This window comes from Mesoplodon densirostris, chromosome 19 (assembly GCF_025265405.1).
Source record: "Mesoplodon densirostris isolate mMesDen1 chromosome 19, mMesDen1 primary haplotype, whole genome shotgun sequence".
Classification (NCBI taxonomy): domain Eukaryota; kingdom Metazoa; phylum Chordata; class Mammalia; order Artiodactyla; family Ziphiidae; genus Mesoplodon; species Mesoplodon densirostris.
In genome coordinates this window covers 32,226,191-32,253,369 of record NC_082679.1, presented here as the reverse complement: position 1 = coordinate 32,253,369, position 27,179 = coordinate 32,226,191, and the positions used below count along the sequence as shown (strand labels likewise).

Here is a 27,179-nt window from a genome sequence, read left to right as displayed (position 1 = left end):
CAACATGAATTCCAGGACAGGATAGATTACATGCATTATGAGACCTTTTAGAAGGAAAGCTCTCTATTTCCCTTTGTAGGGATGGAATCTAATGTTCTGGTGAAGGACAGGAACTCCTTCGAGTAGAAAGAAACAAAATACACAAATGAACAATAATTTGGAATTGTCTCAAAGCCACCTCCCCGCAGGAGCAGCCTTTCCTTTGAAGGATAAGAACTGGTGCACATAGTAAGGCATTTGACATGGGAGAAACGTGTGCAGAGACACAGACACATCATCATCATCATCAAGCTTCATGATAACTCAGTTAAACTGATAACTTATTCAAAACAGAGATACTGTAGATAGTGGCAGAAAGTGACGGGAGTCTCGTCTCAGAGCGATGGCTGATGAGTGACCTTGAAGGGCAAATTGAGGTGATCATGTGCATCTGCTGGGAGAAGAGGAGAGCTCACAAGATAAATCGCGTCTTTTGAGGTTTTACTCACAACTCTGCATAGGACGGAAAATTAACTGAGACAAACCTGGCACCTTGTCACAGCGGGAAGTCAGAAGACCGAGTTCTAGTTTTAGCTCTTTTCCACTAACTTGTGGACCTTGGCCCACCCTGGGCCCATTAACCACCCTGGGCCTCAGTGTTCTCACCTGTAGAGAAGAAGGTTTAACCTGAGATCTCAAAGATAATTGCTAGCGTTAACGTGCTCATTTTAGCAAGAGCTAGAATAAGGAGGAGATCAAGAAGAACAAGATGTGAGAGGGGTTTTGCAAAGAAGAAATGAGTGGGTATGAGGAGAAAGAAATTAGAATCAAGGGCTCAGGTTCAAATTCAAGGGAGTTAGAGGATAGTAGAAATGAGTCGTGTAGATGCACATGGTTTTCCAATTTTTATGGTGATCATTTGTATCACAGTTTTACATTTAAAGAATTGCCTTGATGCGCAGATGTCTTAGTGTCTGTGTGCTTGGCTCTGAAAGATTCTTGTATCCACTTAACTGAGGAAAGAAAAACATTTGGATTGATGTTCATTCTTGCACTCCTAATGTTTAGACAACATCAATTCCCACCCTTTCCTAGAGACTTGGGAAACTGTAATGTAAGCCAGTTACCCATCTTTGGCAAAATATGCAGAGGAAAGGGGAATATAAAATGTTTATCCCATTCTTTGCAGAAAAACTCAGAATCCAGAACCAATCCATATTCCAGTTTTAAAAACCTGCAAATACTTGCTATTTTTGTATTTGAAGTAAAAGTGCACCCAACAAATGCAATGTTTAGTCACTCCAAAATATGTACATTGAATTTTTAGAATAAAGTTTAATTCACAAACGTAACATATCCAAGTAAAATTTTCAACTTTGATCTACCACTGTTTTCTCATCTTTAAATAATGTAGTTAATATAACATGTAAACAACTCCAGTGTCTCTTGTATTTTATTGGGGATGGGATGGCTGGAAGCCCAAAAAAAAAAAACTTTCTTTTCCACTTTCCCTTTTCTCTCTCTGTTGTCTTCCCTTTTTTCAGATCTCTTCCTGTTGAGGAGCCCTACGCATCCTGTGTTGTAGCTTCCTGTTGACTGTTCTCTCCACCCTAGATGGGAGAGACCCTTACAGTAGTGATTTTTAAATGTTTAAATTTAGACCTTCTGAATTACTCTTAATAGCACATCTCCCAAGAGAGCCCAGTACACCCTTCTGTGAATGGTGTCTTTTCAAAGATAACTGTTTTTGAATTCAGTGTAAAGATTGTAGAGCAGTCATTCATTATTTTTTCAGTTACACACCAGTAGTGACTATTAGGTGACTATTAGTAGATGTGTTATTTTTATAAAAAGTGGACATATGCAGAATAATTCTTTTGATCTCCCAAATAAATACTAAATGCTGCATTATAGTATAAACAGTACTATTCATAGCATAGTGGCTTTGGATCAGACTAACCAAGATTCAGGTCCTGGCTGTGTTATTGAGACTCTGTGTGATCTTAGGCAGGCCATGTAACCTTTCTCAGCCTTTTTCCCATCATGTAAAATGGCATAACAGTAGTACTTACCTGATAAAATTATACCTGCTGTGTGAGTGAGCATTCAGTAGGTGTTAGCTGTTATTAATGGCAAAGAATCCAACCCTTTAGACATTTGTAAAATTGAGAATTAATAAACAGTATGCTGATTTGGAGACATTTTAGTTACCAAAAAAGACATTGCTTTCAAATTAAAATTAATTAAACTCAATTTTTTCCATGACTTGGGTTGAAATTTAGAAAATTTCTCTAATTGAATTATTTTAATTATATGCATATTATGTTTTTCTAAAAATCTGAAAATGTTCTTAAATGTAGGTTCTACTTTATAAAATTCTAGAATGGAAATTAAAAGGTTACTGAGAACTTTGTGATCTAAGCCCATTCATTTAACCAGCATTTATTGAGTGCCTACTATGTGCCAACCTCCATTTCAGGTGCTAGAAATAGATGAGTAAGAAATGGCTTAAGTGACATGCACAAGGGGAAACACAAATGGCCAGTAAATGCACACAGAAAGAATCACACACTAATATTTTTTAAGTGTGTATTAAAATAAAAAATCAAATTAGTAATTTTTTTTAATGCTTCTAACCAGTTTGCCGGGGATTCAGAAAATTTCAAACAGTGGTGAAACTTTCAAATACTATTAATTGTTACAGTTTTTCTAGAAAGCAGTTTGGTAGTAGACATCAGAAGCCTTAAAAATACTCATTCCCTTTGACCTAGTATTTTTACTCCTAGGATTCATTCTAAAGAGATAGAGATTCCTGGAGACTTTTATTTATAATAAGAGAAACTTGGAAATAAGCTAAATGTCCAGTAAGGGTCATTAATTAAACCATGAGATGCACATGGGATGAAATACTATATAGTTGTTAAGAATATTTTATGATACAGAAGGGAGATACTTGCAATTTATTAACTGAAAAAACTTTACTTGTTACAAAATGTTCATCAAAATTCCAATATGCTAATATGTGTAATGCTTAGGAAAATACTAGAATGTTAACCCTGTTAACACTTTTCCTCTCTGGATAATAAATTAACAAGGTATTTATTTTCTCCTCTACTTGTATCTTTGTCTACCATAAAATATATTGCTTAAATAGTTTTAAGATTATTTTAAAATTATAGTCCAGTAAAAATAGCAGGGTTCATTTCTTGAGGCTCTCAGTCTGTACTGCTAATACAGCAGAGTACGATGAGGAAAGTCCCCATCGTGAGAGACAAGAGGCCTGGTCTTCGTCACTGGTTCTGTGACTTTAGGTGAGTCATTTAGCATTTCTGGGCTACACCGTTCTTATTTGAATGACCTCTGGTCCTTTCCAGTTCTAGTTTCTATTATTCCACAGAAGTCTTCCCTGCTGTTGCTGTGCAGCTTGAGGAGACTGCAGTCCATATTTTATCCAGTGACAACACTCAGAAACAAAAGGCAGAATAGTCACTGGGAACAAATCTTCCTCTTTAACATTTGTCCAGAAACCTCAAGTCCTTAACCACCATGAAAATTTCACAGCATATCAATGCAGTGGAAAATTCAGCACGTTTCACAAAACAGAAACAATACTTCTTTGGTTAGAACATTATGCACTCTGAAAAAGAAACTCTGCTAGCAGCCTTTTTATTCTCCTTCAGGCATGTTTTCACACAGAGAAAAATGCCAGAATCATCATTGATCATCCCAGGATACCAGAATGTAAGGGATCTTCACATGTTCACATGCTCTAGGTTTTAAATACCTGATAATTCTTAAATTTCAGAAGATAAAACCATTCTGTTAAATATAAAACTTTAACATCCTATTAAACTAAATTTTACTTTTTAAATTTAGTACTGCAAAGAATACTCAGTATTTATTCACACTTTCTCTTCTGTGAACTTTCTGATGATGCAGCAAAGTTATAAAGCATTCTCTTACGTTGGAAATTATCTGCATTGAAGGAATAGACTTTATTGTCCTGGTTCCTAAATATTCTACTCTGTTGGTATGATTACATTTAATTGTTTTTCTTCCCTAGTTAATAACAGGATAAGTGCAAACTCTTGTGGGGGAAAAAATGCATTACTTTCAAAATGAATGACAAACATTCAATAAGAATATTCTTGAATATTTTTAGGAGAGAATTCAGAGCCTGAAGCAGAGCATAGACTTCATGGCAGACTTGCAAAAAAGTCGAAAGCAGAAAGATAGAACAGACACCTCGCAGAGTGGGGAGGACAGCGGCTGCTGGCCAAGAGAGAGGGAAGACTCTGGAGACACTGAGGCACAAGGCTTCAAGAGTCCCAATAAGGAAAATAAAAAGTAAAGAATCTTTGGAATATTAAGGTTAAGCTGTCTTTTTCACACCAGTATTGGGAGAAAATACTGGTTGGGGGCCTGCCTTGGGTCCATGGTTGGTTGGGTTTTGTCCTGAAAGTCCATTTTGATGATTTGATACCCCTCTTCTCATGCAAAGCATGATATGGAATTGTCCAAACACAGTTCAGAAAATAGTTCTGAATGTCTATTCTGTATGAAAGTAGTTTGAAAACCAGTAAATTACCTTTAGAGACTCATATTGTCTGTGAGTTTATTTTAATAGAACTATTTGTTCAAGAAAAAAGTGTGTATTCATTATTTCATTCCACAAAGGAGTTGAGACCGTACTTAAGCCTAAGCACAGTTAAAGCTACCTTCTAAACAGATGGGCTGTCACTGAGATGTGTGCATGTTTTCCACTCGGTGTCAGCTGGTAGGAGCAGTAATGAGCCACTGGTCCTACCGGGCAGCAGCTGGCATGGCCGGATGCAGTCATGTATGTCCCGCTCACACCACTGCCTACTCTGATGCCCAGCACCTCGCTGTCAACTCTGGGAGAAGGGTTTAGTTAGCAGTGTGCGATTTCTGCTGTCATAATGCAAAGAAAGTAAACTTGTGACAAGTTTTTGTTATATTTCTAAGATTTATACATTTTAAATGTACGTTTACTTTAATTTTAAAAATTGGACTTAAAACAAATTGTGCGCCCCTCCCCTTTTAAAACATATTTGAGGTGGACTTTCATTCTTGTGAATCTTCTACAAAAAAAGTTTAAAGCAAGTAACACTGGACACAAAAAGGGAGGGAACTAACCAACTACTTGGTTTGCCTTACTGTTGGTGTGTTATTAGGGCCCCTTACCAGGTCATTCAGGAACAAAGTTTTCATTGCTGTCAGTAGCGCAAATTTCTCCGCTTTAGTTGTATTCATATTTGGAATTACATTTTAATGTTTTCATCTTATCTTTTTTTTTTTTTTTTACTTAGTACTAATGTGTGTTTTCAGGAAAGACAAAGATGTACTTGAAGATAAATTTAAAAGCAATAACGTAGAAAGAGAGCAGGAGCAGATTGACCGCATTGTTAAGGAATCTGGAGGAAAGCTGACCAGGCGGCTTGTTAATAGTCAGGTGATCAAGCTTTTCCTTTCTTTTCATTACCTACTGATTCGGGTTGTCTGAAACTTTCAGTTTTTAAGTTGTTTGTGTACTTCTAATCCATATCTGCCATAGAGTTCTTAAGGAGAACACTCACAAAAAGAAAAAGTAATAATATACTTGGGTTTGTAAAGTACATAGTATTATCCTCTGTTACTGGATAAAGGGATTTGGGTTTGTTTTTTTTTTTAAGTGATGTTAATGTGTTCTAAAGTTGGAAAATGAACCACAGACTTAGAGCTTACAAAGAAAACATTTATGTACTGGTCTTCTCAAGTCATATTGTATAGCACATTGGTTCTAAAACCAAATGAATTAATACATGACTTTGGGCAAGTCACTCCCCTTCCCTGGCCTTCAGTATCCTTTTTTAATAGAGTGAACAGAACTCGGTGACCTTAAGGACCCACACAGCTCTTCAAAATTCTGAGATTTCTCTAACCTTCATTTCTTTAACCCATCAACACCTGTGTGCATGGAGACAGGTGTGAAAGTTGATATCTGAGTATAATGATGATCGCTACCTGTAATATTAGTTTGACTAAGCTCAGGTAAGGTTTTCTGATGAGCAGCATATGTACATATGGTATATAAAACTGTTCATGCCATTTGAATACTTTGGGTCGTTGCAGTGTGAATTTGAAAGGAGAAAACCAGATGGAACAACAACATTGGGACTTCTCCATCCTGTGGATCCTGTTGTAGGAGGTAAGTTCACAGAATTAGACTGTGCATGAACTTTGAACTTGATGCTAATTTGGCAAAGAGCGGTAACCTGGGTTAACATTTTAAAGCAACAAGTCTGCATATTGATAAACCTAACTGTATCATCATCCATAAAGAACTTGGCTAGGCATCGTGTACTTCATGCTAACAGCTAGCCTAACTTTATTTCATCCCAAATAAGTACTACAGATCAAGTTTTCTTTAAAATATAAAGTGCCTGGAATATCATACCCACCATTAACAAAGCCAAAATATTAGGCAGTCATTTCTAGCCCTGGTTTTAAGAGACTCTCGTATAGAGGCTCAGTTATTTCTTGAAGTATCTCAAAACCCTCAGACTATGGCATAATAAATTTAACTTGACTTTTTAATTTCAGGGAATAAAATGAATATATATGCCATGTAGTACCTTAATGGGAATGGAATAATATATAGTTAATGACATACCTTTCACTGTGGTTGATAGAAAGTTTATAAAGGTTGGGAATCACTGTTTTAGAAACTCAAGTCATACTTACATTTTCTCAAATGATATTTTAATGGAAATAGTATAGGGAATATTTTAAACCTTGATGTAAGAATGGGAAATTTATGTCGTTCATCTGAGGGGGGGAAATCATGTGATAAGCATGAGAATATTTTATAAATATCTGTTTTCATACTACCATTAGGAGAGAGTTAATTGGAGATACAAAAATGAATAATGACAAAATTCCTGCACTTCAGGAAATAGTCTCCATTATGTATTGTTTGCCATGAGCAAGACACTGTCTTAGGAGCTTGAGGTGGAGCTAGGTGTAAAAAGGGAGCAAAACAGGAAGAGACAAGTAAGTCCCTCTTATGTTCTGTGGAGTGGGGAAAGGAGGACACAAAAAGAATCATGTAGAGAGATGGCAACTTGTCCACCATGAATCAGTACATCAGAGGAATAGAGCAGCAGACTAGTAACAGGATATATCTACCTAGTGTCTGGGGGTCAGAGAGGGCTTCCTTCAGAGATGTTTAGGTTGATCCCGAAATGGTGAGGAAGGGATTGGGGAATAACAGGTGAAAAAAAACACCTTGAAGCAGAGAAGAGCTTGATGCATTTGATGCAAGCCTGTCAATGTTCTCTTTGAGCATTGCATTCCACTCTTGAAATGCTGAAGGAGAACATTAATAGCCTCCTTTACTTAGAAGAAAGGGAACTGGTGCTATGTTTTCAAAACAAAACTCATTTTTTACTTTTATATGAACTTTTCATAAGAATTTTTTAGGGTCTTGGGTCAAAGAAAATGCCACAGGGGAGAAAAATAAAAAGAAAATGCCACAGGATTGAGGGCATTGCTCTCTCTAGTATAGCCGTGATGAAAATTTGTTGATGCAACTAAGTTGATTTAGGTCACACCTTAAGATCTGCCCCTTTCTTTGTACCTGGGGTCTGGTCTCTGCTCTTGGTCTGGTTTTCTGGATTTCCTACTTCTGTAGGCATTATCAAATGTGGCCAACGCTGACCTGACTCCTCACACAGCAGCTCCCCCAGGAGGCCAGTACTGGTTTAAGGCAGAAGGTGCCCCTGTCTCAGCTCCATCCTCCTGGTTGGAGGCACTAGTACCAGTTGGGACACCAAGTTCCAGAAGATCTGATTTAGGTGTTTGAAGTTTCTCACAAGTGCTTATATTTTATCACACTGATCACATGTGGCAGTAGACTCTATTCCAGGGTGGTCATGCTACAAAAATCATCTTACCCCTTCTTCAAGAGAAGATGTCCTTTCTGTTGGATTTCGTTAGAGACCACGTTTTCTCCTGATACCATCCTTCTCAGTTCTTATGCTTGTATCACAGATTTCTAGCATCATTACAGGGGTTCGTTCCTGGTTTACAGACATCACATCTTTAAAGGCTATTCTTCCCTGCAGTGCAAATCTGCCTCAGATTAATTCAGATTAACTTATCCTGAATATATTATGAGTTCTTGTCTTTAATCATGTATTTTCCCTTAGTCTTTTACTTGACCTTTTCTACTGGTTTACTTCCATCATCTTAACATTAAAAGATCTGACCTTCAGGACTTCCCTGGCTGTCCAGTGGTTAAGACTACACGCTCCCAATGTAGGGGGCGCAGGTTTGATCCCTGGTGGGGGAACTAAGATCCCACATGCTGCGGGGTGCGGCCAAAAGAAAAAAATTTTTTAACTTCATGTTTAAAAAACTTTAAACATGTTTTTTAAAGTGAAGTGCAACATGATTATAAAGAATTCCAGGATGCAGTAGAATATAATGAAAAGGACCAGATTTTGGTCCCACATACATTCCTGCCTTTCTAAGCTCAGATTTTCTTATGTTAAAAATGGGTAGAGCAAGGGCTGCTCAGAGTCACGTGGATGGCATGAAGCAGTGTGCGCACAGACGCTGAGTGAGAGCACCATCTGGATCACTGCCACATGAGCTGCCTCCACCGTGCTCACTCTTATGTTTTAGAACCAGGCTACTGCCCTGTGAGACTGGGAATGACAACTGGAAGACTTCAGTCTGGAGTGAATACTTTGCAGGGGTTCAAAGAAGATAAAAGGAACAAGGTAACTCCAGGTAAGGCTCCCACATGGTAGTCAAGTTTTTTCTCTTCTCTCTTCCTCAAGGAGCTGAGGAAAAGAAGCACTCTCTTTATGGTATTTTTGCAACATTAATTAGCTATTTTATTAAGAAGAAACTGAAAAATCAGGGGTTTTTTTCTATATTTATTTATTTTTGGCTGCATTGGGTCTTTGTTGCTGTGTGTGGGCTTTCTCTAGTTGTAGCGAGCGGGGGCTACTCTTCGTTGTGGTGCGTGGGCTTCTCATTGCAGTGGCTTCTCTTGTTGCGGAGCACGGACTCTAGGCGCGCGGGCTTCAGTAGTTGTGTCATGTGGGCTCAGTAGTTGTGGCTTGCGGACTCTAGAGCACAGGCTCAGTAGTTCTGGCACACGGGCTTAGTTGCTCCGCAGCATGTGAGATCTTCCCGGACCAGGGCTCAAACCCATGTCCCCTGCATTGGCAGGTGGATTCTTAACCACTGTGCCACCAGGGAAGCCCCTGAAAAATCAGTATTAGTATTCAAAATGAGTTTTGTTATTTCTTTTTTTTCCTCTCCCCTTTGTGGGCAAAGATTCACCTGAGTTGTGACTTCACAAATACATGTTTTGGAGAAAATTTACCCTAGATTTGTATGCCAGTCAATGAAGTAGCAAAGTTAGAAGGGAATAATCTTTAATAAACAAAAAAATAGATTGACATACAAGTTAAAGAGTGGTATTGTGGTTTTGTGTGTGTGTGTGTGTGTGTGTGTTTTTATCAACAGTGTTATACTTGAATTATGGACCCTACAGTTCTTATGCACCACATTATGACTCCACATTTGCAAATATCAGCAAGGACGATTCTGATTTAATCTATTCAACCTATGGGGAAGACTCTGACCTCCCGAGTGATTTCAGGTGAGTCACCAGTTCATCAGTATTCTGAGTGCTACATTGTCCTAAAATACTGATATACATAAGTGATGTATTGATAGACTTAGAGTTATTCAAATGGTAGAAAATGTGTTCAGTAATTTTTTTAATTGACAGTAATTAAATAGACCCTTAGTTATCATCGTTCTTTAATAGAGACTATCTATTTTAAAGAAAGAATGTATCTCCCTAATATTTTCTGATGTTGGCATCTTTAGTATTTTAATTCTTACAAAAATATCTTTTTAAAAATGCTGTGTACCTCCACTTACTAAAATGCAGGAGCGTGTTGCTTCAAAATGTTGACGTGCCACCTGCTTTACTGTAACAGTTTTGTGTGTCAGTGAGTTCCAAATTTGATCAGTTTGGGAAGCCACAACCCATTTTCCCCAAGATAAGAGGTAGGACATGATTCGATTCCTAAGGCAACCCACATCCAAGCCTGTTTGACCCATCACATACCAGTAGACCATTGCAGTTACACTCAACTATCCCTTATTAATTGTTTCTGTGGGAAGATGATTTTGTGTTCTTATTTAGGATGTTGGGTACTTTGCATCCCATCAACATAATGAAATGTCCTGATTTACTGGGATTCTGACTTGGGGTGGGACACTGAGCTTGGGTTATTCCTCCATGGCCCTGGCACTTTGTTAACTTTCGTTATATGTAAGAATTTAACCCAATAGATGAACCAGTCTCCTGATGTTCTGACAGACGGGGGATTGGTCACTTTTATATATGTATGGTGGTAGCGGTGGCAGTGTTTTTATAGGCAGGGTCCTTAGTCAGTGACTGTGGTTTAAGATCAAGCCACTTGTATATCCTTTAGACCTCTTCTCACCAGCTTGAATAAATTCTTTCTGCATTATTCATCCATGCATTCCACATACACGCATTGCAGGTGCCTTATTTTCCAGGCAGTCTTCTAGATACTGGGGATTCCCCTGGGAAACAATGCTGACAAAGACCCATGCCCTCCTGTCAGGTGGCAACAGGTGTTTTGAAGAAAAGTAAAGAAGTAAAGGAAGATCGAGAGTGCTAGGATTGGGAGAGGGGCGCTGTTTTAAATAGGGTAGTCAAGGAAGGCTTTGCTAAGTGAACACTGAGCAAAACTGAAGGCAGTAAAGAAGCAAACGTTGCTGCCATCTGATAGAAGAATGTTCCAGCCAGTGGAATAGCTGTGCGAAAGCCCTGAGGTGGGAACCTGCCTGACACATTTAGAGACCAATAAGAGCAGTAAGGGACAGGAGAGTAGGGGAAATAACTGGTGGGAGTAGATCTTTGTAAGGACTTGGCGTTTTATTCTAAGTGAGATGGGAAAATATTGGTGGCTTTTGAGCAGAGTAGTGACCAAGTCTGGCTTATAATTTTAAAAGGATCACTATGGCTGCTCTGTGGAAAACAGATTGCAGGGGGGCAAGGGAAGAAACAGAGGAACTGCTGTCATAATCCAGATGAGAACTGGACCGTGGGAGTGGTGGCTGAGGTGCTGAGAAGGGATCAGTAGTCAGCCAGTAGGATTTCTTGACTCACTGAAGTGGGGTGTGAGAGAGCAAAGTCAAGGAGGACTCCAGGGTTTTAGACCAAGCCTAAAAGGATGACATTGCTGTTTACTGAGAAGGGGAAGATTTTAGAAGGACTACTTCGGGAGGAAGATCCAGTAACTCAATTTTGGACATTTTGAGCCTATTAGACCTCCAAATGGAGCTGTCCAAAGAGTGTGGTCCAAACTGGAAGTGTGACTTTTAGAGTCTTTTAGTATATGTGAGAGTCCCGAGGTGAATACGATCACCTTAGGGAAGAAGTGAAGAGGAGAAGCAAAGAATTCCACAGACTGAGCCCTGATCCCCTCCATCACTGAGGTCTTGTTTTTCTTTGAAGTTTTCCCCAGGAGCATTTCCTTTTCATGGTGTTCTTGGTATTGTTTAATTCTTTCATGATGATAACTTGATCACTGGTAAATATGTAAATACAGTGTTGTGTCTAGATGGCAAGTTTCACATCATGGGGTATAAATTAAGGGCATCTAATGAAACAGTTGGCTATGATAGGAAGATTACGCCAGTGGAGATGAATTGTATGCAAGTGACTTTCCCAACACACTCTCTTTCAGCATCCATGAGTTTTTGGCCACATGCCAAGATTATCCATATGTTATGGCAGATAGTTTACTGGATGTTTTAACAAAAGGAGGACATTCTAGAACCCTGCAGGAGTTGGAGATGGTAAGAATGCTGCTAAAGAAACAGTGATTTATCATTGGCCCTCAGGTGTTAGTCATCAGTGTTATGAAACAATGGGATTAACCAGTGTGACAGCTGAACTCCATTCTGCTGAAAAGACAGCCCAGCCCGGGTGGAGATCATGGGTGGAGGACAATGAACGGAAACAAGTAACTCGGCTACCAGGATCTGTGAGGGCCAGATGATTGTCATTATCTCCTCATCTTGGAAATGTAGGAATCAAAAATGGGGGTTATAACTCAGAAGTCAGCTCGTGTTATGTACCCTAACAAAAAAAGGAAGTCTTGCTCACTGGTTTGACATTAAGTTGACTAAGATGATAGGGAATGTCCTTTTCCTTATTATGTAGTAATACAGTGGTGGGGCCTCAAGTAAAAAAGTAAAAAGCTTCCTCATTGCTGTATTTTATTAACACTTGTAAACTAGCTCCAGTTCAGTTGGACATAGTTCATAATCTGGGATAATTCAGAGACTTGGCTCAAAGATTAAAACCAGAAAGTCAGTGTTGAGGAGAGTTGGTCTCCTGCATGTCCTTGTCACCATAGTTAGAGGAACCCTGTATCTCCTGGGGGTCCTAACTCTTCCTGGTGGCTGTGACTGTAGTTGCCTTGTCCTCTGCCCTCGCTGTACCTGTGGCTGCTGGTCCTTGGGTGACCTGTCAGCAAAGCTGAGTCAGCACCTGAAGTTCAGTGAGAACTGCTGTACAGTCATATCTTAGCACATAAAGTGCTTTCTTCACATGACCTAAAAAATATTCAGCTTTACATCAATTCAAAAATATTTTTACTATACCCTTCCCAGCAGTTAACCTGAATTAATTAAAAGTCTTGAACTAAAATTGCATGTCTTTCATTTTGTTGATATGGCAATATATTTCAAATTTAAAGTTCCTCTGCCCTTTGATCCAGCAGTTCCTCTTAGAATTTATACTAGCAAATTAAGATAGAAGTTATATATAAGCGATACAGTGTTAATAATTTTTTAAAATTGGGAATCAGTTAAATAAATCAGTATAACCTTTCAAGAAAAGATAACAGATCATGATTGATTTTTGTGCATGATACATGTATTATTTATATACGCAGTATCTCTGAAGACTAGGATTATGGGAAGTTTTCACGTTCTCTGTAGCATTTGAATATTTTACATTCTCTGCTGTCTGCAAGTATTGCCTCTTTTCATGCAGAATACACCCTGGAGTACTCCTGTCTTCTCTTTGTCAGAGATTTCAACCACCTATTGCTGAAAATAAGACTCCATTTATTTAGGTCCTTGTATGCTATTTACCAAGTATCCTCTTAAACATGTATGTTGCTTCTTGATTGGTCATAGAACTATCAGTCTTAAAGTCACCGGTAATATGTACTCTGGACTCACAAAATACTCTCAAAATGCTAGTAATTATATCTAATTCATTTTTGGTTTAAAAAATTATATTTTGATAATCCATATTCTTATTCCTTTTATCTTGCCGTGAAACTCTTGATGTTTTTCTGTTTTCCTTGATATTTGCCTTTTTATATATCTTTTAATAAAGTGTTTTTCTTTATCCTTATAGTCATCTCCTGAAGATGAAGGCCAAACTAGGATACTTGACACAGCAAAAGAAATGGAGGTGATTATATTTTTTACTCTTTATAAGAAATATTTAAATGGCAAATAAGCTAAAAAGCCTAAATGATAAAGCTTTTATTTTACAAGAAAAATATTTATTGAGTGTCTCCTGAGATCAAAGAATTTTTTTTGCCTGTGGGGAATGTAGTAGCAGCGAGTGCAGTAGATAAGCACACACGTAAACAAGGGAGCCAAAGCCAATCACCGTACAGAGTAAATGTACATGTTGTGGGAACGCAGGTTGGGGAAACCAGCTGCTTTGGACAGCTGAGGAGATCCTCGCAGAGGGACTTCCGGATGAACTGGGTCTAGAGGGATGAACAGGGTTCCCGCAGCACAGAGCCAGGTGTGTGATGTGGGTAGAACTTCACGTGTAATGACCTGAATAGATCCGAGCAGGCAAGGCACGTGTGCAGAGCACCCGGAAGGTGAGTGACCTCAGGGCACCCGGAGAGAGGAGGACGGGTGCTGAGGACCAAGTGAGGACGGGTCGTATACGCAGTGCTTAAGAAGTGGAGAGTTTACTTTAGAAGTCAGCCTGCTGTGATCAAATGTGGAGGCGAAAGGGGCTGGAGGGAGGGGACCAGTGTAAACCTATAGGACTTAGATAACAATACAATGGAAGAGAATGAAGATGTACAATAAAGAGAAATACAGTAGAACTAAAATTGACAGGACCTGCACGAGGTAGATATCAGTATTGTTAGCTCCTATTGGACATACAGGAAAAGGAGCACACCTTTGGCAGGGAAAGAAATTTCACTTGGTTTCAGGGCTGGTGAGTGTGATTTGAGACATCAGTGGAGGTGTGGATCTGGAAGTCATTGGTGTCAAGGTAGAATTATTGTAGGTATTAGGTGACTGAGATTGTCCAGGCAGAACACATAGGCTGGGAAAAGGCCAAAGAACAGAACCTTGGAGAGCCCAGTAGTTAAGGTTGGAAAACCATGGAAGACTGATGCAGGAAAGAGTCCAGCAATGTCAGTTGCTGCACAGAAGCCCAGTAAGAGGAGACCAGCAGGTGTCATTTGTAACCTTAATCAGAGTAATTTCAGTAAAATGGTGGGGACAAGATAAAGGTACCGTGAGTTAAATGACTGGAGGAAAACTGAAGAAAAATTGAAGAATTGAAAAATTGAAGATCAGAGAGACGTAAGCTCTTGGAAGGGAAAGAAAATTTGATGATGTGAGATCAAGTAAAGACAGATGCAAATGTAGATGGTAGTGTAGATGGTACTGACAAATCATGTCATTTTCCAAGAAGGAGGAGCCAAGCAAGGTCATGTACTTGGTGAGCGGGCAAGAATGAAAGAAAACTTCAGAATGGGAAAGAAAGCTGGGTAAGAAGTTTATTGAATAGAGCTGTAAGGGCCCAGCCAAAATGGCAAACCATAAGTATCAAAATGTACTGATACGGTTTTCTCCGCCACACACTTATAGCCCGTATGTCGGTAGAAAAATAGGAGGTTCAGACTGTCCGAGCTCAGAGTGCAATACCAAAGTATAAAAGGAACCATTAACTTTTGTTTACTCATTGTCAGGATTGATCTGTTCCTAAAAAGCAGTGTTGGGATTATGGAAAACTCCAAGTCTTGTGATTCCAAAAATAAAACTCCACACCTTTTTAGGATTTTGTTTCTCCCATGCAATACTACAGCCTGGCTTTGGGTCCTGGAGGAGACCCAGGAAGTATCTTATGTTCAAGATCTACCACAGGGGAGTGCAAGTGTATAGACTGAAACACTGCCTGTGAACCTCAGAAACTGCAGCCTTGTCAAACAGTCACCAAAAGCGCTTCACAGTGTCGGGAGTAACGAGGCTTTTATCTTTAGAGTGGTGATGAAACAAGTGATGCAGATTGTGTAAGACACACCATTCCATTACCAAGAAGTGTGATTTATGGACACTTTTGCCAGGATTTGGGAATGGCATTTTAAAGGTTTTTATAGGCATCAGAATTATAACTCTAAATAGGTGAAATAGGTTGGCTGACAAACACAAGCCATCTTCTTAATTTCTCATTCTAGCACTGTCAGGGCTTAGCAAGCTCAATTAATCTTTTTTCTTAAAGCAGGTTACAGAAATCGAACCAACAGGGCATTTAGACTCCAATAATCAAGACAGGCTTACAGCACTGAAAGCAGTAGCAAACTTTGGAGCTCCAGTTGAAGTTTTTGACTCGGAAGGTAAGTGTCTCCAGAGGGTTTGAAGGAAATACTTCATGACACAGGCAGTCAAGATTTAATGTCACAGTAACACAGATTAACATAGCCATTCACTACAGGAACATCTTGACTGGCCATGCTTCACTGGCATAGTAAAGCGTGTCTGTGGTGTTGATTTCATTTGAGGGGGATTACTCTTTTGAGGAGAGACTAACCAATAAATAGCAAAACCCCAGAGCATAGTACTCAATTTATTGCATAAGATCAAATACAAGTATGTCCATGTTGTCCTTAGTAAGTTATTTTTCTTACCACACAGAAGCTGAAGTGTTCCAGAGGAAACTTGATGAGACCACCAAACTGCTCAGAGAGCTCCAGGAAGCCCAGAATGAGCGTTTGAGCACCAGACCCCCTCCCAACATGATCTGTCTCTTGGGTCCCTCATACAGAGAAATGCATCTTGGTATGTTGTACCTCTGGTAGGAGAATAAGGGTGCTTAAAGGGAAATTTTCTGAGTAGTGATACCACGATAAAGTAACACTGAAGTGAATACCATGGACAGTTTATTTGTTTCCACTTATATATTTATTGGGCTTTTGTTGGTTTTTTTTTAAGTTATCTAAAGGAACCACATTTCAGTACCTTGAACTGTCTTTATGTTGATTTTTCTTTCCAGCTGAACAAGTGACCAATAACCTTAAAGAACTTGCACAGCAAGTAACTCCGGGTGATATTGTAAGCATGTATGGAGTCCGAAAAGCAATGGGGATTTCCATCCCCTCCCTGGTGGTTGAAAACAACTTTGTAGATTTAACAGAAGGTACGTGCCCCGTGTCTCCGGGAGAGTGGAGGGCTAAGTGTGAGTAAAAGTAAACATTGGTCTTCCCCCTCCAAGTAACATCCAAAAGGTTTTGTCTCTGCTGTTAACATATAAACTATTTAGTTTTCTTTCCATCTTGTCTAAGGAATAAAGATTTCACACATTTGCCAAAAAAAGCCACAGTGATGCACCTAGTCTTTAACCTTGAACATAGTAAAGAAGGGCTGTCAACACTCTTTTTTTTACCTTCACATAACCTTTTTTAATTAAAAGGAAAAAAGTACTGAATGAAGCGGGTTTTTTTCTTCCAGATTTTGAAGAACCTAAAAAGACTGATGTTACTGAGTGTGGACCTGATGAGATTTGAAGCTAACTGGTATTTGATTATATGTTATGTATATATTTTTTTCATTCTTAACTTGGAAATGCTTTTTCAGAAGATACTAAATATTTGTAAATTGTGTTTTTAATTAAACTTTGGAACAATTAATTTTAATGTTCCAGAGATTGGACTGCTGTTAGGTAATAAAGCTGAACCTGGGACTGTGAGCTGTATTGTGCATATCAGCTAAGTACCCCTTCACCTTTCCCTGGGGCTAAATCTGAGGATGAAATGATACAGAAAAGCTCAAAAAATAAAACAGCCTTTTTATGACCATCCATTAAAAGAAGTTCCCCAAATAACTGAAATCCCTCATTTTTCCACATTTGCCATACTTCTCATTAAGGAAATTATAACCAAATGGTTCCTGACTTACCAGATTTCACCTTGATGATTTATTCAAAAAGTGGCCTTGTGAGGAATGAATGATTTTGACCTGTTGCCATACTGAGCAGAAAGTGGGTGGGAGTGGACCTGGGCAAAGTTCTTGCAGAGCAGTGATAGTGCTGCTTCCTTGTGTTTCACAGGCAGGACCATGACTGAGAAACTCTTCTTTAAAATCCCCATCCAATGAGATTTTCCATTGCTATACCATGAAAACAAATACACTTAAAATAACTTTAGCATTTACTAGTGTGTCCCCTGTATACCTGTTGGGAATGATGTCCTTATGTAGAAGGATTAGGGGCTTCCCACCACCACAAAAACAAAACAAACAAAACATATCAGCAGTTTCATAGCACTAACTTGTCTAGTGTTCCTTTTTGGTTTGTTTTTGCTATTTGTCAGATGGTTATTTGGAACTACAGTAAAAGGATAAGCCAAATAAGATAACAAACTAAATCATCCATGAATACATAAGGAAATCACCAAGCTTAAAGGAAAGTTTACTTTTCTATTTACTGTTTCTAACAGGGCACCTATGCCTCTGCCGTGCCCCCTAAACTAATACTCATCTACTTTTACCTGAAATGCAAAGGTCAAGTGCCCGAGCAATCTGATTACTTAAGTACGAGACGATGATGTGGTCCTCTTCTATAACCAGGCACTAGACTGTAGCCTAGTTCAGTGAACAAATTAAGCTTAAGACCCTACTCAGACTGCATGGAGCCCTTCTGTAAAACATCCAGGCAGGAAGCTATTTTATTATTTTCTTGACTTTGAAAACTAACACTTAACAAGTAGGGTGAAGGAGAATTGAATCTCTCAAGAGAGTTAAGATGACCTAATCTTTCAAAAACATACTTGAAATCATATGCCAAGAGAATTAAAGAATCAGTTCAAATATGTATTTATCAAGTCTTTTTAGAGTTTGTCTCTCAAATATAATTCAGGCAGTAACCGACTCAAACTTTAGATCTACTTAGCTAATAAGGTAAGTTCCCGAAGACCAAGAAAACATTTAAATTCAAAACACCTTAGGAATCAGGCTCCCTGACTTCAGACTATACTACAAAGCTACAGTAATCAAGACAGTATGGTACTGGCACAAAAACAGAAATACAGATCAATGGGAGCTTGGAACAGGATAGAAAGCCCAGAGATAAACCCATGCACATATGGTCACCTTATCTTTGATAAAGGAGGCAAGAATACACAGTGGAGAAAAGACAGCCTCTTCAATAAGTGGTGCTAGGAAAACTGGACAGGTACCTGTAAAAGTATGAAATCAGAACACTCCCTAACACCATACACAAAAATAAGCCAAAATGGATTAAAGACCTAAATGTAAGGCCAGAAACTATCAAACTCTTAGAGGAAAACATAGGCAGAACACTCCATGACATAAATCACAGCAAGATCCTTTTTGACCCACCTTCTAGAGAAAGGGAAATAAAAACAAAAATCAACAAATGGGACCTAATGAAACTTAAAAGCTTTTGCACAGCAAAGGAAACCATAAACAAGACCAAAAGACAACCCTCAAAAGAAGCAATTGACAAAGGATTAATCTCCAAAATTTACAAGCAGCTTATGCAGCTCAATAACAAAAAACAAACAACCCAATCCAAAAATGGGCAGAAGACCTAAATAGACATTTCTCCAAAGAAGATATACAGGTTGCCAACAAACACATGAAAGAATGCTCAACATCATTAATCATTAGAGAAATGCAAATCAAAACTACAATGAGATATCATCTCACACTGGTCAGAATGGCCATCATCAAAAAAATCTAGAAATGGGGCTGCCCTGGTGGCACAGTGGTTGAGAGTCCGCCTGCTGATGCAGGGGACATGGGTTTATGCCCCCCGTCTGGGAGGATCCTGCGTGCCGTGGAGCGGCTGGGCCCGTGAGCCGTGGCCGCTGGGCCTGCGCATCCGGAGCCTGTGCTCCGCAACAGGCGAGGCCACAGCAGTGAGAAATCTAGAAACAATAAATGCTGGAGAGGGTATGGAGAAAAGGGAACACTCACGCACTGCTGGTGGGAATGTAACTTGATACAGCCACTAAGGAGAACAGTATGGAGATTCCTTAAAAAACTAAAAGTAGAATTACCATATGACCCAGCAATCCCACTACTGGGCATATACCCTGAGAAAACCATAATTCAAAAAGAGTCATGTACCAAAATATTCACTGCAGTTCTATTTACAGTAGCCGGGACGTGGAAGCAACCTAAGTGTCCATCAACAGATGAATGGATAAAGAAGATGTGGCACATATATACACTGGAATATTACTCAGCCATAAAAGGAAAGGAAATTGAGTTACTTGCAGTGAGGTGGATGGACCTAGAGTCTGTCATACAGAGTGAAGCAAGTCAGAAAGAGACAAATACCGTATGCTAACACATGTATGGAATCTAAGAAAAAAAAAAGTCATGAAGAACCTAGGGGTAAGACGGGAATAAAGACACAGACCTACTAGAGCATGGACTTGAGGACATGGGGAGGGGAAAGGGTAAGCTGTGACAAAGTGAGAGAGTGGCATGGACATATATACACTATGAAATGTAAAATAGATTGCTAGTGGGAAGCAGCCACGTAGCACAGGGAGATCAGCTCGGTGCTTTGTGACCACCTGGAGGGGTGGATAGGGAGGGTGGGAGGGAGGGAGACGCAAGAGGGAAGAGATATGGGAACATATGTATATGTATAACTGATTCACTTTGTTATAAAGCAGAAACTAACACACCATTGTAAAGCAGCTACACTCCAATAAAGATGTTTAAAAAAAAAACCGACAAATGAAAAAAAAAAAAAAAGCCTTAGGACATCAGGTTTTCCAAATTGCTAATTTAATCTATGAAAAGCTAAACAAAGGAGAAACACGTGCTTTATAAAAATGAAATTATAACATTTTGAAACAAATGTTACAGGTCTATAAATATTCAGTATATAGAATAACCCCTAGTCATTTGCATGTACTTTCTCAATGCATATTTCTGTACATATACACAATGTATACAGTGGTTAATGATCTTGTCTGTTAGGAAATTTTCTTAATAAGTAAACCAGAAAACTTCAGGTGTGATTTTTCACTAGCATCAGTGAGGCCACCTCAGTAGAAATTTGAAGCAGGTCCCTGACCCATAGAGAAGGTCAGTGTTAGGAAAGATACTTGTCATAAAGCAAAATGACACCTGTGAAGAAATGACTTGGTAATCGGAAAACAAATTTTTGAAAAATAACTAAGGGATTTTTATGGTCAGTTATACACTATGATCTATCTGATCATCAAAAACTCAAAACTTAGGGGCTTCCCTGGTGGCGCAGTGGTTGAGAGTCCGCCTGCTGATGCAGGGGACGCAGGTTTGTGCCCCGGTCCGGGAAGATCCCACATGCCGCGGAGCAACTAAGCCCGTGAGCCATGGCCGCTGAGCCTGCGCGTCCGGAGCCTGTTGCTCCACAACGGGAGAGGCCACAACAGTGAGAGGCCCGCGTACCGCAAAAAAAACCTCAAAACTTAGTATTCTTATCTGAGCACAGTGAAAGGAAAATACATGATGAATGGTAACCAATTATTTTTTAAAACTCCCAACTGGGATTTCTTTGCTGGAGGAAAAAAGTGATTTGCATATTGCAAGCAGAAGTATGTCCACCTCAGAGAGGCCCAGCACACTGATGTGTGTCTACACCGTATCAGTGACAGAACCTTCCTGACTTCCCAGGAGAGCCCTGTTGAGCAGCCCTGGTCACTCCTGATTTTAAGGGTATAGATTTCAGCATAGTACTTAGATGAAGAATTGGTGTGTAAGAAAGACAATTTAAGTACGGCTTATTTCCCTTACCAGCGTTTTCACAATGAAATTCCTTTAGGCCAGCAAGTTCTTGTGATTTATTCCTACCTATTCCAGTTTCATGCAGAGCATCAGAGCTGCCACTAGCCCACCCAGCCCCCAACAAGACACAGCACCAGCAGGCAGCAGCTTTGGCTTCAGTCCCCTCCCTGCCCGTGGCTGGGGTGCCAGCTCACCCACAGCCCTCCATCCCAGGCAGACCTGGCTGCTTAGTCACCTGTCTGCAACGTGTAATCTTTTGAAGCCTCACGTATGCAAGAGTTTCTGTATAATTTCAGGGGAATTCATGGATGACTTCTGGCTAAGAATTCCTGCTAGGTAGTGAAATTCAGCTGTATTTGTTAGAAACCCCGGGGATACTGTGGTTATGAGGCAATGACGTCAGTTCAGAAAAAGGAATGGGCAGTTTGGTTATTATTTCTCACCTTGAAACAACATAGGTAGACTTCTTTCCATTCTTTTAGAGCTAAAGTACTGTAAGACACCACCTCACAGACCTGGCTCTTTCACTTGCCTTGATTCATTCAGTTCAGAACAAGAACATCTGAGCACCTGTGAGAGGGCGGGCTTCCCAGATACAGGAACCTCTACGCATGCTGGTGCTGAGTAGATCCTCTTAGTTTTGAAGCTCTTCAAAGCTAGCTATGAGGACTGAAGGAAAGGAAAGAACTACAGGCCGTCCAACTTCTCTCCACACAGACTCCATTCCTCTCCAGTATAAAGCTAAGACAGAGTTGAAGGTTGCAGCGGGTGCTCAAAAACGCATGAGGAGCCAAGGAACGGCTAAGAGCTTATACCTTATTTTCTAGGCTTTTCTCTTATTAAACCTCATCTCAAAATTCTGGCTTCAAAGTTGTTTGATTCAAAGCCAAGGCTGTGACACTCCTTGCCTTCCTGCTATGAGCCACATTCCTCTGAGCTCCATCCCACAGAGGAGCTGATCCCATATGCTCACACTGGACAGTGGTCCCACTTATGTGTCAGTGGTTACAAAGGCAGACACTGCACTGCAGAGAAGATAATTTGTCTAGCATCTCAGAAGTCATTCAAAGGATAATAAATACCTCCATTAACAATGTATCCATTTAAAACAGACACATGCCAAAGATGACAAGAAGTAAGAAGTGTCCACTGTGGGGGTTTTCTCCCTATTGTTTGAAACCATTTATAGATTTAAAACAAACACCCTTTCAGCTCTTTACCAGAATGCCTGTATGAGAAACGTGGACTCTTGTAGTTGTTCTGCTGGGGAGAAAGGAGTCTCCACCCATCCTGGACAAGACAAGAAAGACGAGTCTCGCCTGTGCAGCTCACAGGCCAAGGGGGAGTAGGGGTGGGCGGGGGTCTCATCCACAGCACCTGGGGGAATGAGGGTCTAAAACTCACAAATGAGCCGTTCCCTGCTGTGCTGGAGGCCGAGTTGCAGACTCTGACATCACAGAGGTTCTGGGCTGCCTGTGTGTAAGGCTTCATGGTCACCTCAAGCTGAGAAATTCTCTAGTGCCAGTTCAAGGAAGCCATGCACAACCACCTGCTAGGGGTGGTAATGGCCAAACCCTTGGACTGCCTTTGTGACTGACGTGGGGCTGAGCCTTCCCCCTGGCTTGCTTCAGGGAAGGAAATCGGCTTCCAGCATGTTCTGCACCTACCTAAAGCCCTCAGTTCAGCCCCAACCCTTGAAACTTGGCAGTATCCGTACAGACAAAGTAAGTCCGCAGTTCGCCTTTCCCTTTGACGTTAATCAGTCCGCGGCATTCACAAGAATAACCTAATCCCTGGAGGATGGTACATGTCTCTTCAGTAACCTGAAAAGGAAAAGAAACGTAAGTCTTCAGAAGCAGAAAGAAAATCTGCTGTGGGAGGGATGAAGAGAAATTGGCTGACAGGGTCTGGTTTCCCTCAAGAATTCTGTGGCTAGAATCCTACAGCTGACTGATGCCCGGGCTCCCTCACCTCTGGGAAGTTCTCTCCCGCTTGGGCACAGGTTTCCCCAGGTGAGCTTTTACCTGGATTTTCCCAAGTTCTCCGGTGCTCTCCATTCGACTGGCAACATTGACCGTGTTTCCCCAGATGTCGTACTGAGGTTTTCGTGCCCCAATCACTCCAGCAATCACGGGCCCATGGTTTATGCCTAAAGAACATGTTTGCAGTTAGCAGGTCATGGAGGCAAAGCCTCAGGCTTATAAGGCCACAGAATCCACGCAGCAACCACAGAAAGCGTTGACAAAACAACTACAGTGAAGGTTGGAAGGGTGCTTCCTGAGTCTGAGGGGTGGTGGTACTTGGGATGGGAGGAGAGCGCTCCCTGGGCAGCTCTTTTTCAGACTGCTGGATGTGAAACCTGAGTCCACTGGTAACACTTCTTGTATCTACTAATCTCCTCTTGAACAGTAAACGGGCTTTGAGCACTGACCCTGTTAGCTAACAGTGACTACTCAGGTTAATGATTTTGCTTTGTCCTCAGTGTATTTAAGGTCACCTCTTTACAGGGATTTGGGCTTTCCATTCCCCGCAGTGATATATTCCTGTTTACTTAAAACTTGCCAAGGTAACTTCATAAATAGTACGCAAAGAATTCTTATTACCCAGTCACTGGGGTTTTAAGATCAGAAAGGGATTTCTAAAACTTCATAGCAGATGGCAACATACACCGGACTTGAGAGTGGGTTTGCCAGGAGGTGGGAGCTGCACAGTCCCACCCGGAGCTCAGGCCCGGGGCCGCCTTCCCAGGGCCTCACCAACTCGGAGGCGGAAGGAGTTGAAGGAGTGCCGGTTGATGCCATCCAGCTTGCTCATCAGGGCGGTGCTGAACTCCACCATGATGCCGATGTGGGCGCGCTGCCGCTCCCGGTCCTGCAGGACAGAGCGCTCCATGGGGCCAGGGCCAATCACACCCCGCCTTCCTGCCTCCACCGGCTGTCAGACGGATGCTCCAGAACACCCTGCCCTGCTGAGCGCCGTGTGCCAGCCTGGGCATGAAACCCATGGGGGACCACTGATGGGCAGAGATGTACCGAGGCTCCTCCACAGAGGGTCTAGGACCTGCTCCCCCACCTAAGCTCCCCTCCTGGTGAGGGGCCGCCTGCCCCAACCCCTCCACCAAAAGGCTCCCTCAGGCTGAGCCATGGGCTCCTCTCCCCTTCCCTCACAGGAGGGGGCACGGAGAGGTGTCGGTCTGGGGCTGTCTTGAATTTCCCCTCATTTGGGGCTGGGACATGAGACCACCAGATTGCCTGGGTACCTGGTTCTCGTGCCCTGAGGGGATGCTGAGCCCTGCAGCTGCCATGTACGTGCTGCCGATGGTCTTGATCTTCTCCACACCACTGAACTTGGGCTTTAACAGCAGCTATAAGACGAAAGGAAGCAGGCCATACAACACAGCTGCAGCCGGGGCCTGTGCCAGATTCTGAGAAGGGTGTAGGATTCTCTCCCACCACCACTCCTAATGCAAACATTTCTCACGCAGGGCCCTTCCCACCTGAGTTCACACCTCCGGACAGGTGGGGACACAGCCTCTGGGTTCTCTCCCTGACATTCCCTGTCTCCTCCATTCTCATCTGGTCTCATTCCTGCGAAGGAGCAAACACCCCGCCCAACAGTATCTACACAGGAAAGTCGATTATTTGCAGCTAAGAGTTAAGCCCAACTGAGTGACTTCCTTTGAAACAGGTTGCTAGCACGGGCTTGGCAGGAAATCAGACTATTCTACAACCTAAGTGTAATCTAAGCAAGCTGCCCCTCACAGAGAAGATAAATTACATCGTGACAAAACAAACAAGCAAAGGCGCAGGTACTTTTTATAATTTGTGTACCATGCGTTCTCCCCAAGGGCGCCGCAGCACACGGGCGCAGGGTGCCCCCGGCCCCACCCTGCCCTCTCCGGGCTGTGTGGAGGGAGGCCTTACCTCGTCAAAGTCAGCTATGATCTCGTTCAACAGGCGCAGGCACTCCAGGCCTTCCTTGTTGACGTCGCACTCCGTGTAGAACACTTTGAAGTCCGGCACGGATGCAAACATGACGCACACGCAGTCGTAGGACTGATGGTACCAGTCCTGGGTTGGGGGGGGAAGAAACATGACCCTGTGGCCACCAGACCTCGTTGGGGGCGGGGGGTGGGGGAAGCAGACGGGAGGCGATTCCTCGCGCTCCAGGAGCAGATGCTGGCTGTATATGGGACTCAAGTGGGGGCCGTTACAAAATAGGGGATTCCGAATCAATGTGTTGGGGAGGGTCAGACTCAGGTTGGTTTTGGTCTCCTTTAAGTACCCTGGGTCTGTACAGCTGGGCTTGAGAACCCATGGGTAGCAGAAGTTAGCAATCAGGAGGCCTGGGCTCCGTGCTCACTGGGCCTGAGTTTCCATAGATAAAAAACTCTCGGCTACAGAGAATTGGTAAAAATGCATGTTTTCATCAACAGATGGTCCAGATTGCAGATACCTGGACATTTAATCCTTGCAACCATCCTGCCAGCCAAGTACTATCAGCCCCATTTTATAGATGTGAAAATCAAGGCCCAGGGCAGTGAGAGATCATGTCCACAATCACCCCTGAACCCTGATCTCTGATCCAAAGCCTGTGTTCTTACAGCTAACACCACACATTGTCTCCTGGGCGCATCAGTGAGGCCAAGAGCCATGGAAACCAAGTGCAGAAAGCACCTTGTAGCTATAGCGCGTCCCCCCACGGGACTGCATCTGTACCTTGTCTCCCTGTCCTAGTGACTGAGCCCCCTCTCACCCACACCTCATTTAACTTGTCACCAATGAAGTGGGCGGCCACGTGGGCTGGCAGGACATTCTCTAGAAGAAGGCGGTTCACATTCTCCATGGTTTCAAACTCCTCGTGTTCCTTCTTGAACTTCTTCTTCCACAGACAGTCCAAGCGGCAGTAATAGTCAATCTGCGGACAGAAGGGAACATCGGTGTCCCGGCAGCCGTGAGCGAGGGCAGAGGGCACTCGTAACCATGGGGGCTACGGAGCCGGCCCATCAGCACTCCAGCCAGTGCCCCTGGCAAACGTCCCCAACTCAACAGCCACTCCCCAGTCAGCCATGACTCTTAATTCTCAAGTGACCCACAGGATTAAAAGTCACTCGTGTCCTGATGGGTCCTTGCCCAGGACCCCGACCCAGGGACCAGAGCTCCCCGAAAGACTGCCGTCCTGTGTGCTGCTCCAAATCTGAGGGAGCCCCAGCCCCACCCCCGGCCTCTCCAGAAAGAGGTACAAGCAGCCACGTTGAGCTAGGGACACGGTGGGCGCCTCCTGGGCCGTACCTGTCTGGAGAGCATGATGAGGGTGGTGTAAAACAGGACCAGGTAGAAATTGATCATTGTCTTCAGATCCCATGAACAGGACGGGGTGCTGCCGGATACAAGGGGAAAGGCAGGCGTCATCTCCACTGCCACCCAAAGCCCCCCACATTCAGGGGATGGCATGAGGCCCAGACGCAGGGCCAGCCCACGGGAAAGTGAACAAGATGGGCGATCGCTGCCCTCGCACCTCATGGAGCAAACAAAAGCCAGGAAATTTTTAAGTGTAGTGACTGTGCTGAGCCAGTGTGAGCCCCTTAGATTCCCTGCTGGTCTCTGCCAGCCTCCCGGATTGATATTTCAGCTTTGACTTTAATGCCTTCTAGGACAAGGCGAGCACCCTAACCCAAGCATGGTCCATTGGCTTCCTCTGCAAAGGAATGATTACTCCTCATCATTGCCCAGCACTTGGACAGAGCCAAGGGGACGCCCTCTTGCCTATGGCTGTGATGTCCAACAGGCCTGGCTCCAGCAACGAGGGCAGACAAGCTGCAATCACAGACAGATCTCTGCTGTCCTGGGGCTTATAGTTTGGAACACAAGTGAAAGGATTTTTGTTCTTTCTTTGTACTTTTTTTTTTTGTAAACTTGATTATTTTATTGCTAATTTAAAAATAAATGACTTTGATTGTGAAAAAAAAAAAAACCAGGATGCTTCAGGTTGTAAAGAGGGACGTGCAGTTGACAGGGAGGTGACATCTGAGCTCACACCTGGGTCTCAAGGGA

The 27,179-nt window shown here is 42.1% G+C and overlaps 2 protein-coding genes across 9 annotated transcripts in view; one reads left to right on the top strand and one right to left on the bottom strand.

Annotated features, from left to right (window-relative positions):
- Nucleotides 1-17,190, top strand: part of BRD7 (bromodomain containing 7) — a 39,054-nt gene extending 21,864 nt beyond the window's left edge. The window contains exons 7-17 of one of the 2 annotated variants that reach the window (XM_060084199.1): nucleotides 4,142-4,326; nucleotides 5,329-5,452; nucleotides 6,112-6,187; nucleotides 8,668-8,775; nucleotides 9,523-9,658; nucleotides 11,790-11,901; nucleotides 13,478-13,534; nucleotides 15,608-15,719; nucleotides 16,018-16,161; nucleotides 16,376-16,519; nucleotides 16,831-17,190. In XM_060084199.1, coding sequence (XP_059940182.1) covers nucleotides 4,142-4,326; nucleotides 5,329-5,452; nucleotides 6,112-6,187; nucleotides 8,668-8,775; nucleotides 9,523-9,658; nucleotides 11,790-11,901; nucleotides 13,478-13,534; nucleotides 15,608-15,719; nucleotides 16,018-16,161; nucleotides 16,376-16,519; nucleotides 16,831-16,886 — 1,254 coding nt within the window. In that variant the 3' untranslated portion in view covers nucleotides 16,887-17,190. Of the gene's footprint in view, nucleotides 1-4,141; nucleotides 4,327-5,328; nucleotides 5,453-6,111; nucleotides 6,188-8,667; nucleotides 8,776-9,522; nucleotides 9,659-11,789; nucleotides 11,902-13,477; nucleotides 13,535-15,604; nucleotides 15,720-16,017; nucleotides 16,162-16,375; nucleotides 16,520-16,830 lie in introns of both variants that reach the window. The other variant, XM_060084198.1, reaches the window with a different exon arrangement.
- Nucleotides 17,191-21,540: 4,350 nt separating this feature from the next.
- The window catches only part of ADCY7 (adenylate cyclase 7), a 60,120-nt gene continuing 54,481 nt past the window's right edge, over nucleotides 21,541-27,179 (bottom strand). For all 7 annotated transcript variants that reach the window (XM_060084616.1, XM_060084615.1, XM_060084622.1 and 4 more), the window contains 7 exons: nucleotides 26,418-26,505; nucleotides 25,888-26,043; nucleotides 25,050-25,196; nucleotides 24,386-24,490; nucleotides 23,883-23,997; nucleotides 23,151-23,275; nucleotides 21,541-22,949 (listed from right to left, as the gene is read on the bottom strand). In XM_060084616.1, the coding sequence (XP_059940599.1) occupies nucleotides 22,803-22,949; nucleotides 23,151-23,275; nucleotides 23,883-23,997; nucleotides 24,386-24,490; nucleotides 25,050-25,196; nucleotides 25,888-26,043; nucleotides 26,418-26,505 (883 nt within the window). In that variant the 3' untranslated portion in view covers nucleotides 21,541-22,802. The remainder of the gene's footprint in view (nucleotides 22,950-23,150; nucleotides 23,276-23,882; nucleotides 23,998-24,385; nucleotides 24,491-25,049; nucleotides 25,197-25,887; nucleotides 26,044-26,417; nucleotides 26,506-27,179) is intronic.